The sequence below is a fragment of the Pelmatolapia mariae genome, linkage group LG12 (assembly GCF_036321145.2).
Source record: "Pelmatolapia mariae isolate MD_Pm_ZW linkage group LG12, Pm_UMD_F_2, whole genome shotgun sequence".
Lineage (NCBI taxonomy): Eukaryota > Metazoa > Chordata > Actinopteri > Cichliformes > Cichlidae > Pelmatolapia > Pelmatolapia mariae.
The window spans coordinates 21,751,878-21,765,034 of record NC_086237.1 but is presented as its reverse complement, the minus strand read 5'-3'; the positions used below and the strand labels follow the sequence as shown (position 1 = coordinate 21,765,034).

The 13,157-nt window shown below is 37.8% G+C and overlaps 2 protein-coding genes across 2 annotated transcripts; one reads left to right on the top strand and one right to left on the bottom strand.

Annotated features, from left to right (window-relative positions):
- The first annotated feature begins 169 nt into the window (after window positions 1–169).
- Window positions 170–5,038, top strand: LOC134639034 (uncharacterized). Its single transcript, XM_063490039.1, has 13 exons — window positions 170–200; window positions 550–587; window positions 883–967; window positions 1,065–1,155; window positions 1,293–1,381; window positions 1,468–1,595; window positions 1,690–1,741; window positions 2,744–2,841; window positions 2,943–3,079; window positions 3,163–3,228; window positions 3,416–3,462; window positions 3,628–3,776; window positions 4,490–5,038. Exons 2-13 carry the CDS (start codon window positions 563–565, stop codon window positions 4,810–4,812), a joined length of 1,290 nt encoding a protein of 429 aa, XP_063346109.1. The 5' UTR covers window positions 170–200; window positions 550–562; the 3' UTR covers window positions 4,813–5,038.
- LOC134638267 (death-associated protein kinase 3-like) lies at window positions 4,975–8,951 on the bottom strand. Its single transcript, XM_063488786.1, has 7 exons — window positions 8,750–8,951; window positions 7,888–8,640; window positions 7,122–7,314; window positions 6,879–7,011; window positions 5,896–6,003; window positions 5,152–5,391; window positions 4,975–4,980 (listed from the first exon to the last, which is right to left on the bottom strand). The coding sequence occupies exons 3-7, from the start codon at window positions 7,178–7,180 to the stop codon at window positions 4,975–4,977; spliced, it is 546 nt and encodes a 181-aa protein (XP_063344856.1). The 5' UTR covers window positions 7,181–7,314; window positions 7,888–8,640; window positions 8,750–8,951.
- Window positions 8,952–13,157: the final 4,206 nt, after the last annotated feature.

The window sequence follows — 13,157 nt, the reverse complement described above, 5'->3', positions numbered from 1 at the left end:
CAGACTCACATGAAAAAATGTCAGGTCTCAGACTCAGACGGAAAAATGTCAGGTCTCAGAAAATCTTCCTGCAGGTGGCGCTGTTGTCATGTCCCAGCCGAATTGATTTCCAAATACGTCATCAACGTGTGACAGTGGGAGAGCGCAAGGTCATTGACCTCACCGGAGTTTTACGCGGTCCAGGCTCCTAACGACACAAGGTAAGTTTAACTTTTTCTCCCTTTTGTTCATATTTTTGCCACAGTTGTGTGATATTAAGTTGCGGTTATGTTGTGAAAGTTACATATCAAAGAAGGAAATCTAGTTTTGTACGAAACCAAATCAGCACTATTCTTGTCTGGCCAATTCGTTCTAGCTAGTGACAGCGGTGGTGAAACGTGATTTAAATTTAAACTGTTTAGTAATTGCTTTTTATACGTTTCAGCAAATGGACAAGCTGAAAGCTTACGAGCAGCCTGCATCCTTTCTCTCGCTGTTTTCTCTTTTCTATATTTCTACTGTTGAGATATTTTGTGATCCTGATATGTATTTTTCTGTTGTTGTTTTTAGACTTTTCTGCAATATGTCATCTGACGATGATGAAAGGAGTATCCGACTCTGGCTGGTTCTTATGACTGTACCAAAAATACTTTTTTTTTTTTTTTTAAAGAGCATTAAAAATAAATGACGAAAGTACAACTTATTTATAAACTACTGTTCACCTCTTTCATATCAAAGAAGTGTATATTTTGCTACACATTTTATTTGCGGGCACTGAATAGACGCTGCTTTTAGTATAACTGCCACCTAAAAAGATTTAGTAATTTACTGGTTAATTACTTATGTTCAGTGTAAGAGGTGGGTGATCAATTAGACTGTTGTTGTTACACTTAACCTTTCAAGATACGATGATAATAACATTGTTCAACAAAGGCTTAAAACAAAAGGAAATCAGCTGTGTACTCAATTCATATGGGCATAAAATAAGGTAAGTCTGCATTTCAACAGTTTCCATGACAACTCTCTAAAATTACAAAACATGCAGTTTTCCTTTAATATAATGTAAGTCTGTTGTCTTTTAACAGTGAGAGGCATCTGAGACGAGTTTTAAAACTTCTAGGGTTGAAGCGAAGATGCCCCCAACGACCTTTTACTGAAATCCACAAAGCAGTGGAGGTAAGCGTTAAAACATCAGTGCAAAAAATACATATTTTCCTGAAGTCTGTGTTAGGAGCTATTGTAGAAACAATAAATGTTATTTTCTGTAGTTATTTAAAAAAGCCCATTCAATTAATTGTTTGTTTGTTTTTTAGAGTGAGATGAAACAGTGGTCTCCTGAACAAGGAATCAGGGCAATGGTAAAGCGGGTAAGGGATGTCAGAGGAGTGCGGCCTTGTTACAGGTTGGTTTCCATAGTGTGTACTCAATACAATCAAGTATTCTCTTGTTTTACTGTTGAGCTCAGAGTAAAATCTATTGTTACTGTAGAGACGATGTTGCTAATATAATGAGGGATATGGATGCAAGTGGTCTTCAGAGGAGATCTCCTGGAAAGAAGAAAATTCCCCGTCGGAATTACATCAGCCGTGGTCCAAATGACACCTGGCACATTGATGGTATTTATTTTATCTTTTCAATTAACCTTCCTGTCATGTTTTGATGGTACTTCTGTCGAAACAAATTGTAATTTTTATTTGTTGTTTCATATAGGCAATGATAAACTGAAGTTCTTTGGAATGTGGATACATTTGGGGATTGATGGGTAGGTCTGAATAAGATAAGATAAGATAAGATAAGATGACCTTTATTAGTCCCACACGTGGGAAATTTGTTTTGTCACAGCAGGAAGTGGACAGTGCAAAAGTTATGAAGGACAATTAGAATAAAATAAAATAAGAATAAATACAGTACACAACTGTACAGAATAGAATAAAAATAGAATACTATGGCATTCGCTACTTAATTTATTATATTCAGTGATAGTACAAAGTTGCTTCAAGATAAGGATGTGAGGTAAACTGAGGTGTTATCTCTCCTGAGTAGTCTAGGGCAGGGATGGGCAACTCCAGGCCTCGAGGTGCCGGTGTCCTGCAGGTTTTAGATGTGTCCTTGATCCACAGCTGATTCAAATGGCTAAATTACCCTCACAACATGTTTTGTAATTCTCCAGAGGCCTGGTAATGAACTAATCATTTTATTCAAGTGTGTTTACCCAGGGTGATATCTAAAACATGCAGGACATTGGCCCTCGAGGTCTGGAATGGGCCAAGCCTGGTCTAAGGGACCAAGATAAAGTATGAATAGTGAAGGAGGATTCAAGATGGCATTTTTTAAAAGGTTTATTTCTTGCTAGTCCATTTCAGACTGGCAGTTAATTTCAGGGAGGGCCAAGAACAACACAATAAATAAAACATCCCTGATATAAAGTAAACAGAATTTAACTCCAAAGAAAATAAAATGTACAATTTACGATAATCTACCTAACCAACACATAAACAGGAGAATACAAGGGATTACAAAACAAAAGGCAGCTCTCTCCTCGCATCAGTCTGAACACAGTCAAGGGTCACATTCAATTCCAAAGGCATGTAAGCCTACACAACTATGGCAGTCAAAATGGCCGGAGGAACCAGAAACAACGCCTAGACAGAATACAATGGAAAACCAGAATACTCTTGGGGAATGTAACAAAAACCAAACATAGTGCCAAAACATGATTAAATCATATGTACGAGTGGCCACTTTTCAATTTCTCTCTTTTCAGATTTTCCAGGAAGGTTCTATGGCTAAAGGTGGGCACATCCAACCGCAAACAAAACTTTGTGGCCAGATACTTCTTTGAGGCTGTTCAAGAACAGGGTGGTATGCAATATACTTAAAAAAGGGGGGTTAAAAAAGATTACATTTTGGTAATAAATTTATTTTTTCATCATTCACTAATTATCTTCAGTTTGTGTCTTTAGGCTGTCCTCAAATGATTCGGGGGGACAGAGGAAAGGAGAACCTTGTTGTGGGTCAAATGCAGATGGCATTTCACATGCGAGATCTTGGGAATCAGGCATGGAGGTGCTTCAGAATGGGGACATCAGTGCACAACCAGGTATGTCTTTAAGCTGGTAAATGACTATTTCTAAAGTAACAACCTGACAACAAAACTGATAATGTCATGTTTATGTTGTTTAGAGAGCTGAATGTTTTAACAGTATTTTAAAGCGGACATGGACTAAGAAATGGCTGACAACATTTGAGGTAAAGCAAATCTTTCACCTGTAAAACCTATTAACAAAGACTAGCCATCAAAATTTCGCTAAACATACGATGGATTCGTTTATCTGAAAACACTATGCCGGAATTTTTTTTTTTGTACATCTGTACCTTTTCACTGATGAAATGCTCACCTTCACAACTTATGTCTTTTTCAAAACCACATGCTTAGGCCATGATGGAGTCTGGGATCCTTGAACTGGACAATCCTGTGCACATGTAAGTCAATATTTTTAGACATGAAAAATGATCAAGCAGCAGTATGAAAGTATGTGGTCTAGGAATGCCTTTGTTTTTTGAGTACTGATTAAAATTTAGCTTTTACATATTCTTCCTCAAAGAAGCAGATGAACATATTAAGTTTTTAATTCTCCTTTTTCATAGCAACTGCTTGCAGTACGCACACTTGCCACTGCTTCAAAGAGACTTAAAAACGGAGCAAACAGTTTGGAACACCCATGACATCCGCAAGCAACGCAATGCACCAGGTCCATTTGGGAAACCCGACCTTCTGTTTACCTCACCACCTCCTGGTATGTCATTTGAAAGTCTGTGGGGTTTTTTGTCTTTTTTTTCTTTTAACTTTCATTAGTTTACTTTTACTTTGATATAGCACTCTTCACAGGATAAAAACCACAAAGTGGCTTCACAATTATGTAAAACAGACATAAAACAGCACAATCGAACATACAGAATAAATACAATCAAGGAAACGTAATGATGCAGGCAGAGCATTCCATGACCTGGGAGCCACCGTTCTGCAAGATCTATTGCCTCTGGTCTTCTGGTGGGACTACTAACAGCCATTGATTAGATGATCACAGGCTGGGAGAGGGAGTGTGGGGTTCTATAAGATCAGAAATGTAGGCAGGAGCTTCACGATTCGGAGCTTTGAAAGTCATTACTAAAATTTTAAAATGATTTTTCTAAAATATACTGGAATCCAGTGTAATGAGTGTAAAACTGTTATAATGTGCTTTCTTTTTTGTGTCTTCCTAAGAAGCCTACTTCTAGCACAATAAGAGATTTCTGAATTTCTACTGTCAATACAAAAATGGCTTCATATTGGCACCTTTAACTAAAAATTAATCAAAATGTTTGAGTGATATTTCCATCTTTAAGTTTCTGCAATAACATCTGTAAACACTGACTGCTTATTATACAGGTTGTAGAACAGCTTTATGATTATTCATTTATTTTTAACATTCAAAGTGAACATCTTTTCAATATTGTCTTTCATTCGCAGGATATGGCAATGTGCTGCACATAGTTGACCCAGACCTTTTAGACTACGCCAAGCAATTAATCTGTGAGGTGGAAGAGCCTTCACTGGTAGCAAACCAGGAATTCAGAGACATGTGCCAGAACATTTTAGAAAACAGCCAATTTCCCTGCACACCTGATGGTTGCCTTGCTGCATACCTCATGCTAGTCCAAGAGCTCACAACTGCCATGAACAGAAATGCAGTTCCTACACCTTCTACGTTTGCAGAGGCAAATGACATATACATCTTTCTGAAGAGACAGAGGATGGAAGGTGCACCAGTAAACATTTCCAATGACCAATAAAATCATACAACATTGTTTGTTAACATTTATTTATCCTTGTTTACAATCAACAGGTAATTTGAAAACTGTCTGACCAACAAAATGTACAATAAAATGTTGAAAAACAATTGACAAGGTGCCATCTTTCATAATGATTCAGTGTTTCATTTACCACAACTTTTGTTAACCCTAATGTATAACATAATTAACATTGAAAGACTTTTGAACTGCAGACTGTAGCAACATTACCACTTGTAGCCATATCGGCTGTAGCCAACTGTGTTTGTCACTGAGATGTGATAGGGCATGTGGTGGGGTTTTGGTGGCCATTAGTGCAGCCAGTTCTCTTTGTTTTTTAACAATCCACGGAGCGGACCCCGTCAGGATCTCTAGATACGTGGCTCCGAGGGACCACATGTCTGTCTGGAACGAGGCCTCTTCAAACATCAGTATGCATTCAGGAGCCATGTAAAGATATGTGCCACCAGCTGGACCAATAGCCTGGGCAGTGAACTTACTCCCTTGACGAAGCATCACAGTGTCTCTTATGTTTGCCATGCCCCAGTCTGTCAGGACTGCCTTCTTAGAAGGGTGGTGAACCTATAAGGTATACATATGAGAACTTACCAGGTTGTCTAAAATCTCACAAATGTTATCAAAACTGTCATTCCAAAGACCACAGCTCATAATTGAAAAAAAAAAAAAAAAACCCTCAAAGCTTTTAGCACCCAGATCACCCAATCACTGCAGATTTATTCTGAGATTGTTTATTATACCTAACATTAAAATTAACAGATTGGATAATGATCAAACACGGTTTTATAGTCCTGTGCTTTTTTTTTTATCCCCATTCCACTTAAGAAAGTGGTACAGACTAATAGAATAATAGAAAAATTCAGTTTGTAAAGCCTAAACTTATTACAACAGGTTTGGGAATTTTGTAGGTGTGCAACAACCAACATATTAAAGAAACAATGTAAGGCTTCTTACTTTTAAAAAAGTCCTTTATATGAATATGCCAGAACAGTTCCTCATTGTTGAAATGTAGTGTTTAATAGACTGAAGAGAATAAAGTTAAATAAAGAAAAATTCAGTATGGCTTACCATGACATTTGCTGGCTTTATATCCTGGTGAATGATTCTCTGTGCATGGATGTACTCTACTGCCATGGATAAGTCCAGTGATATGAAACCGGCATCATCCCCTTCAAGCTATCAAGACAATATATAATGTTAATAAAACAATGCATAGCCAGGTGTGACAATCTAACATGTCTACCACTGGAAATGTATTACTTCAAATAGGATTAGTATTCAAATGCAATTGCAATTTCAATTAAAGCTGCAAGCAGCGTTATGAGGGCCCTCGCACCCCATCGTGTCGAGCCACGCCCGACACCTAAAACCAGCACGTCTGATCTGATGTCACATTGATAGAATTCATGCATTTAACCACCAGCCAACATTTCATCTCATTCAATAATAATAATAATAATAAGAAGAAGAAACGGAGCAGATACAATAGGGCCTTCGCACTCTCAGTGCTCGGGCCCTAATAAACTACAATGGGACCTAAGACCAACAAAGTCAATGTTTGGAAGTGACCATCAAAAATCCCTGATTGCAGTCCTCTTGTAAAACTGTAAGCAGAGGTGAATGGTGTGTGTGAGCAAGGTGGCCAACAAATCTGACTCAGTTACACCAGTCCTGTCTGGGGACTGGACCAAAATCCCTGAAAAATATTGTAAGAATATTGTAGAAGAAAACCTAAAATGTCTGAACTCATCCAAGTAAAAAAAAGCAATTCTACCAAAATAGTAAAGAAGCTTATTATTAAAAAGTTAAGATTATTATTTTACTAAGTTCATACTTTTCTGGCATTTGGCAATTAAAGATCATTTTTGTAATTCTAAATGGTTGAAAACATGAGAGAGAAAAAAATTAATCAGTCTTTTTATATGTTGTACGCAAAGATGGTTTCAAGTACATATTTAAACAAATGCCAGCAATAAGAAGTTCTTTTTTAATATGATGGTATTAAGATTATTCACAAAATGTATTAAATATAAAATTATGAGTATTGGTACCTTCACCAAGCAGCTGTCTGTGTGAAGCACTTGCTGCAGGGTTGCGCCATGAATGTATTCAGCTGCCAACAAAAAGCAGGACTCAGTGCGGGCAACTGCCATGAGTCTGACGATGTTGGGGTGAGACAGTCTCCTAATAAAACAGAAACATGTCCGAATAAAAAAAACAAAATAGAGGCATTACAGCTTGAGGAACAATCGATTTTGAAAATGAAACAAAAAAAAGTGTGTCAAAGTTCTTACAGTGAAACATTTATCTCATGATGAATGTCGCTGTCCTCCATCCCTTGTTGGCCACACATGATCCTTTTAACAGCTGCTGGAGTACCATGAAAAGAACCTCTATATACCTTGCCAAATGTCCCTTCTCCCAGTAGATTGTCCTCGCTGTATGTAATTAAAGCCTCTTCCACATATGGAACACGTGGAAGATACACTTGGGGATAAAAAACACAAAGTAACATACATTAACATACAGCTACTGCTAAACATTCTTCTATTAACTGCTGGATCAGTAATATCTAGGTTTACTCCAGGAACTTGAGTACCAAATAGTGAAGAATGAAAACCTTTATTTACAATTTTGTCTGATGATATGATGTTAGCCCTAAATGGGAAATAATGCTTACATGATGGCGATTTTGGAGTTGTGTTGAAAGACTCTGCAAAATCTATCAAAAGCCCACTATTTCCAGCACCTTCAGATAGCTCTTCAGCTCCCTCCATAGCTTCTTTTGCCTCAATAACTGCATGTAGTAACATGTCTTGGCTCACTGCTCCACCTGGACCTAGAGATGACCCTACATTTTCCTCCTTCCTTTGCTTGGACTGGCTTTTCTTTCTGACTCTCCCTGTTTCAAATTCACCTGAGCTGGATGTTTCTGGATGGAAATCCTATGAACACATTCAGCCAAGATATACTTTTTGCAGGGTGCACTGTGAAAATATCCACATTTATGACAATGATAAGAAATTAATTGGTCTGTTCAAAAAGAAGCCATGGTTTTACCTGTTCTGCAACATTTTGTCCTATGAGGGTTTCAGGAAGTTCATCTGCAGAATAAGATGCATATTACAACTGTGCAATGACCAAGCATAGTAAACAAGTGTGTAAAGATTGGAGATGTAATGCAAACAAAATAAGAAGTCAATTTTAATGATTTAGTTAGATGTCCAGGCATTCACCTAAACTGCAACTTTCATCACCACCCACTTTAGTTACAGGGTCTTCATCTGTAAAATAACACATTAATTGCAATATGTCTGAATGCCCACCATAGTACGTGTACCATGTTCAATCATAACATCAAAAATATTCAATTTGGTTTGGGCAGGCACACACCTGAGATGGAACTTTGATCATCCAAACACACGACCTCTGTACAAAAAGTAAAATTATTTCATACCATACAAAATCGAGTGCTAGACAGTAGTTAATAGCAATATTGATCACTTTATTACCCAGTTGTCTTCGCCCGATGTATAGTGTTCTTTTCCACAGATGTGTAATATCAGAAACAGTTCTGTATTCTTTGTGGAAATCCTCCTTACTCCACCTGGTCCTGTCAGAATGGCAAAGAGTGAACTCACTCCCCTCAGTACGCTCTGGCCAGAAGCGTTCTTTGGCTATGGTAATTAAATCATCATAGGTTTCATGGCCTTGCAGGATGATTCGAGGTGGAGCTTCGTCCATTATTAACTTCTGGTACCGTCCACACTTTCTAAGAGTTCTTGGTTTCCACTCCATGGGAGCCATTCTGACCTAGCATCAAGGAGAAAAAGCAAAGTTTATGAAAAAATATGCCTTTTTAGAAAGTTAATTTTTAATATATTGCTGATAGTCATACACATAGCTTCACTTTTTAACTAACCTTCAATAATGATTTGCCATGGTCCAAACGTTTATCATTCAATGGAAATTGCCTTTTCTTTACTTGAGGCTGTAGTAGTTTCTTGGCTTTACCAAAGGCCTCTGCTGCACCTGTAATGGATGAAGTTGAAAGTTAATCAAACTGATCCGCAGAAAGTTCTATATTACAACTGATCTTAAAGCAAAATAATTGGGGTTTTCTTACTGAGAAATTCATTGCCACTTGTTGAAGGAGTGTCATCTGCAATATAAATAGGGCAGTGATGTGAAACATGTGGTTTATAGAATTCTACTACAATCACAGACTACTGCACACTAATCTGCTTTCAAAATGTATTGCATCTATAAATAAAGTGGTTAGTCAATCATAACCTGCTAAGCATATCATGTTATATAAAGGAGATTATTTTACATGTTGTTCAAAAGTATCAAAACCTACCTGATTTTTCTGCTGTCAGAAGGTTTTTTACGTTGTTATCAAAGCCTTTTTGGGTAATCTCACCTTCAAATAAAATTTTAGAAAGTAAGGAGTTATAGCTAGACTGTAGGAGCCAAATCCTACATGAGTATCTAACTTTTAAATTGCAATAAAGTCTTTAATTTTGTGAGAAATCTATCTTTTGTCAGTTTTTTTTTAAATAGGGCACTCCGACAATATCACAAAGTAATAACTATATACGTCTTTTAACATGCATATTAATTAAGAGAAGTAAATAGGAATACCAAACAATGTTAAACCATTAAAGCACGATATTGTCAGGGTTCTTGGCAGTTAAAAAAGGAAATTGCAAGCATTACAAAAACATTTAATAAAGCGTTTGATTACCATTTTCAAGGTCTTTTTTCAGCTGCTCGTAGGCTTTCAGCTTGTCCATTTGCTGAAACGTATACAAAACAATTACTAAACAGTTTAAATTTAAATCACGTTTCACCACCGCTGTCGCTAGCTAGAACGAATTGGCCAGACAAGAATAGTGCTGATTTGGTTTCGTACAAAACTAGATTTCCTTCTTTGATATGTAACTTTCACAACATAACCGCAACTTAATATCACACAACTGTGGCAAAAATATGAACAAAAGGGAGAAAAAGTTAAACTTACCTTGTGTCGTTAGGAGCCTGGACCGCGGTAAAACTCCGGTGAGGTCAATGACCTTGCGCTCTCCCACTGTCACACGTTGATGACGTATTTGGAAATCAATTCGGATGGGACATGACAACAGCGCCACCTGCAGGAAGATTTTCTGAGACCTGACATTTTTCCGTCTGAGTCTGAGACCTGACATTTTTTCATGTGAGTCTGAGACCTGACATTTTTTCGTGTGATTCTGAGACCTGACATTTTTTCGTGTGATTCTGAGACCTGACAATTTTTCGTGTGATTCTGAGACCTGACATTTTTTCGTGTGATTCTGAGACCTGACAATTTTTCGTGTGATTCTGAGACCTGACATTTTTTCGTGTGATTCTGAGACCTGACAATTTTTCGTGTGATTCTGAGACCTGACATTTTTTCGTGTGATTCTGAGACCTGACAATTTTTCGTGTGATTCTGAGACCTGACAATTTTTCGTGTGAGTCTGAGACCTGACATTTTTTCATGTGAGTCTGAGACCTGACAATTTTTCGTGTGAGACTGATACCTGACAACCTTTTTCCTGAGACCTGACACCTTTTTTCCTGAGACCTGACAATTTTTCGTGTGAGACTGATACCTGACAACTTTTTTCCTGAGACCTGACGATGTCCTAAAATGTACACCGTACACAAGGTAAGTTTAACTTTTTCTCCCTTTTGTTCATATTTTTGCCACAGTTGTGTGATATTAAGTTGCGGTTATGTTGTGAAAGTTACATATCAAAGAAGGAAATCTAGTTTTGTACGAAACCAAATCAGCACTATTCTTGTCTGGCCAATTCGTTCTAGCTAGCGACAGTGGTGGTGAAACGTGATTTCAGTAAAAGGTCGTTGGGGGCATCTTCGCTTCAACCCTAGAAGTTTTAAAACTCGTCTCAGATGCCTCTCACTGTTAAAAGACAACAGACTTACATTATATTAAAGGAAAACTGCATGTTTTGTAATTTTAGAGAGTTGTCATGGAAACTGTTGAAATGCAGACTTACCTTATTTTATGCCCATATGAATTGAGTACACAGCTGATTTCCTTTTGTTTTAAGCCTTTGTTGAACAATGTTTTTATCATCGTATCTTGAAAGGTTAAGTGTAACAACAACAGTCTAATTGATCACCCACCTCTTACACTGAACATAAGTAATTAACCAGTAAATTACTAAATCTTTTTAGGTGGCAGTTATACTAAAAGCAGCGTCTATTTAGTGCCCACAAATAAAATATGTGTAGCAAAATATACACTTCTTTGATATGAAAGAGGTGAACAGTAGTTTATAAATAAGTTGTACTTTCGTCATTTATTTTTAATGCTCTTTAAAAAAAAAAAAAAGTATTTTTGGTACAGTCATAAGAACCAGCCAGAGTCGGATACTCCTTTCATCATCGTCAGATGACATTCTCTGTGAGCAGAATGTAAGTGCTCACAGTTGATTCTTTGAAGCACAAATCAGACTGTTTGCATCTGGAACTTGCTGCAGCTGCAGTAGTTCAGTCCCTGGCTCCTACAAGGTGCAATCAGTGCAAGATACTGGTATATGAGCACTAAATAAGTACCAGCCCATTTACCATATCACAGCTGCCACGTATTTCACTACCCCTACACCACCCCAAGTGTTTTTTAACATTCAAACTTTTATTTATCAGTGATGAAGGTGAGGTCCACTGATAACCAGATTTCAGAAATGATCTCTGTGCTGTAGCTTTTTGTTAAGTCCATTTAATTTAAGAATTTTAAGAAAATTAGATTTTTGACTAAAATGCATCATACAAAAAAGTGAGATAATATAATAATAATAACACAAATGGAAGAACTCAGTCTGGTTTAAAACCCAAATAATAAACATGGGTTTTTACTCAAGTTTCAAGAATATTTGTTTGTTGGAGACATCGTGACGTATAAAGGGAAAGAAGCCATAGTTTAGAAGTAGCTATTTAAAAATGCCTGATCTCCTTTGTTTAAATCTGGATCTTGCTGCTGGATCTGTAAACACAGGAGGAAGAAGTGTCTCCTCAGCTCTTCACCTTCCATGAGGCCGTGTCACAGTTGGTGGAGATGGAGGAGCAGGTCCTACTAGAGGACCACAGAGCTGTTTTCCAGGTTAGAAAACACTCCAGCTCTCCTTGTTTCTTTCTTTTTCTCATACATACTTGTATGAATCCAGATAAATTGCAGCTCCTGACAGTGAATTTATAACTTCTTTGTTCTTCTCTGAGCAGGAGTCTATCCGGTGGCTGGAAGATCAAAAGGTGCTGCTAGAGATGACGGAGGAGGTGGATTTTTGACTTGGAGTCTCGCGCCACGCAGCTGGAGCAGATCCTAGAGCGAAACATAGAAATCTTCACTAAGCTCCGAGGTATGCCCGAAACTTACACGCACATCACTTAACAATAGAATACAGCCCTCCTGCTACATCTTTTAAATGTGTGAAATGCTTTTGCTCTCCTCAACAGATGAAGTGAAGTCATTCCGTTCACTGCAGGAGGAGAAGCAAGCCTTACGCAAGCACGTGGAAAACTTGGAAAAGCACCATGTAAACTCCATGCTTCACTGCCAATCTTGTGATGTCAAACAGAATGTGGATGCAATAAATAAAAACATGAATAACAAAATGAACTGATCGAATGTTGGACTTTTATCTATGCAGCTACCATTGTCCTCAGTCAAGTTGAATTGCTTTTCAGGCTCCTAGTGCAGGAGCTAAAGGACATTTTCACTCCATCTCATTTTTGCCTCTGAAGCATCTCATGAGTAATCACTAATTTAACACCAAGCGGGTTTTAGACACCAATCAGCAAGAATTTTCACATGCCATCATGAACTGTAATGAAGTAACATTAAATTTCTCACCATGTAGTATCCTGGTAGCAGCCTCTGGGACATCGTCAGGTCTCAGGAAAAAAGTTGTCAGGTATCAGTCTCACACGAAAAATTGTCAGGTCTCAGGAAAAAAGGTGTCAGGTCTCAGGAAAAAGGTTGTCAGGTATCAGTCTCACACGAAAAATTGTCAGGTCTCAGACTCACACGAAAAATTGTCAGGTCTCAGAATCACACGAAAAATTGTCAGGTCTCAGAATCACACGAAAAATTGTCAGGTCTCAGAATCACACGAAAAGATGTCAGGTCTCAGAATCACACGAAAAATTGTCAGGTCTCAGAATCACACGAAAAGATGTCAGGTCTCAGAATCACACGAAAAATTGTCAGGTCTCAGAATCACACGAAAAATTGTCAGGTCTCAGAATCACACGAAAAAATGTCAGGTCTCAGACTCACACGA

What these genes read in the sequence shown, in the direction of transcription:
- LOC134639034 (XM_063490039.1), top strand. Translation starts at nt 563, where the DNA reads ATGTCATCTGACGATGATGAAAGGA. An exon ending in AAATCCACAAAGCAGTGGAG is followed by an intron (nt 1,156 to 1,292) that starts GTAAGCGTTAAA and finishes TTTGTTTTTTAG; the next exon opens with AGTGAGATGAAACAGTGGTC. An exon ending in ATACATTTGGGGATTGATGG is followed by an intron (nt 1,742 to 2,743) that starts GTAGGTCTGAAT and finishes CTCTCTTTTCAG; the next exon opens with ATTTTCCAGGAAGGTTCTAT.
- LOC134638267 (XM_063488786.1), bottom strand. Translation starts at nt 7,180, where the DNA reads ATGTGTGGCCAACAAGGGATGGAGGACAGCGACATTCATCATGAGATA. An exon ending in CAGACAGCTGCTTGGTGAAG is followed by an intron (nt 6,004 to 6,878) that starts GTACCAATACTC and finishes TTGTCTTGATAG; the next exon opens with CTTGAAGGGGATGATGCCGG. An exon ending in TAAAGCCAGCAAATGTCATG is followed by an intron (nt 5,392 to 5,895) that starts GTAAGCCATACT and finishes TATACCTTATAG; the next exon opens with GTTCACCACCCTTCTAAGAA.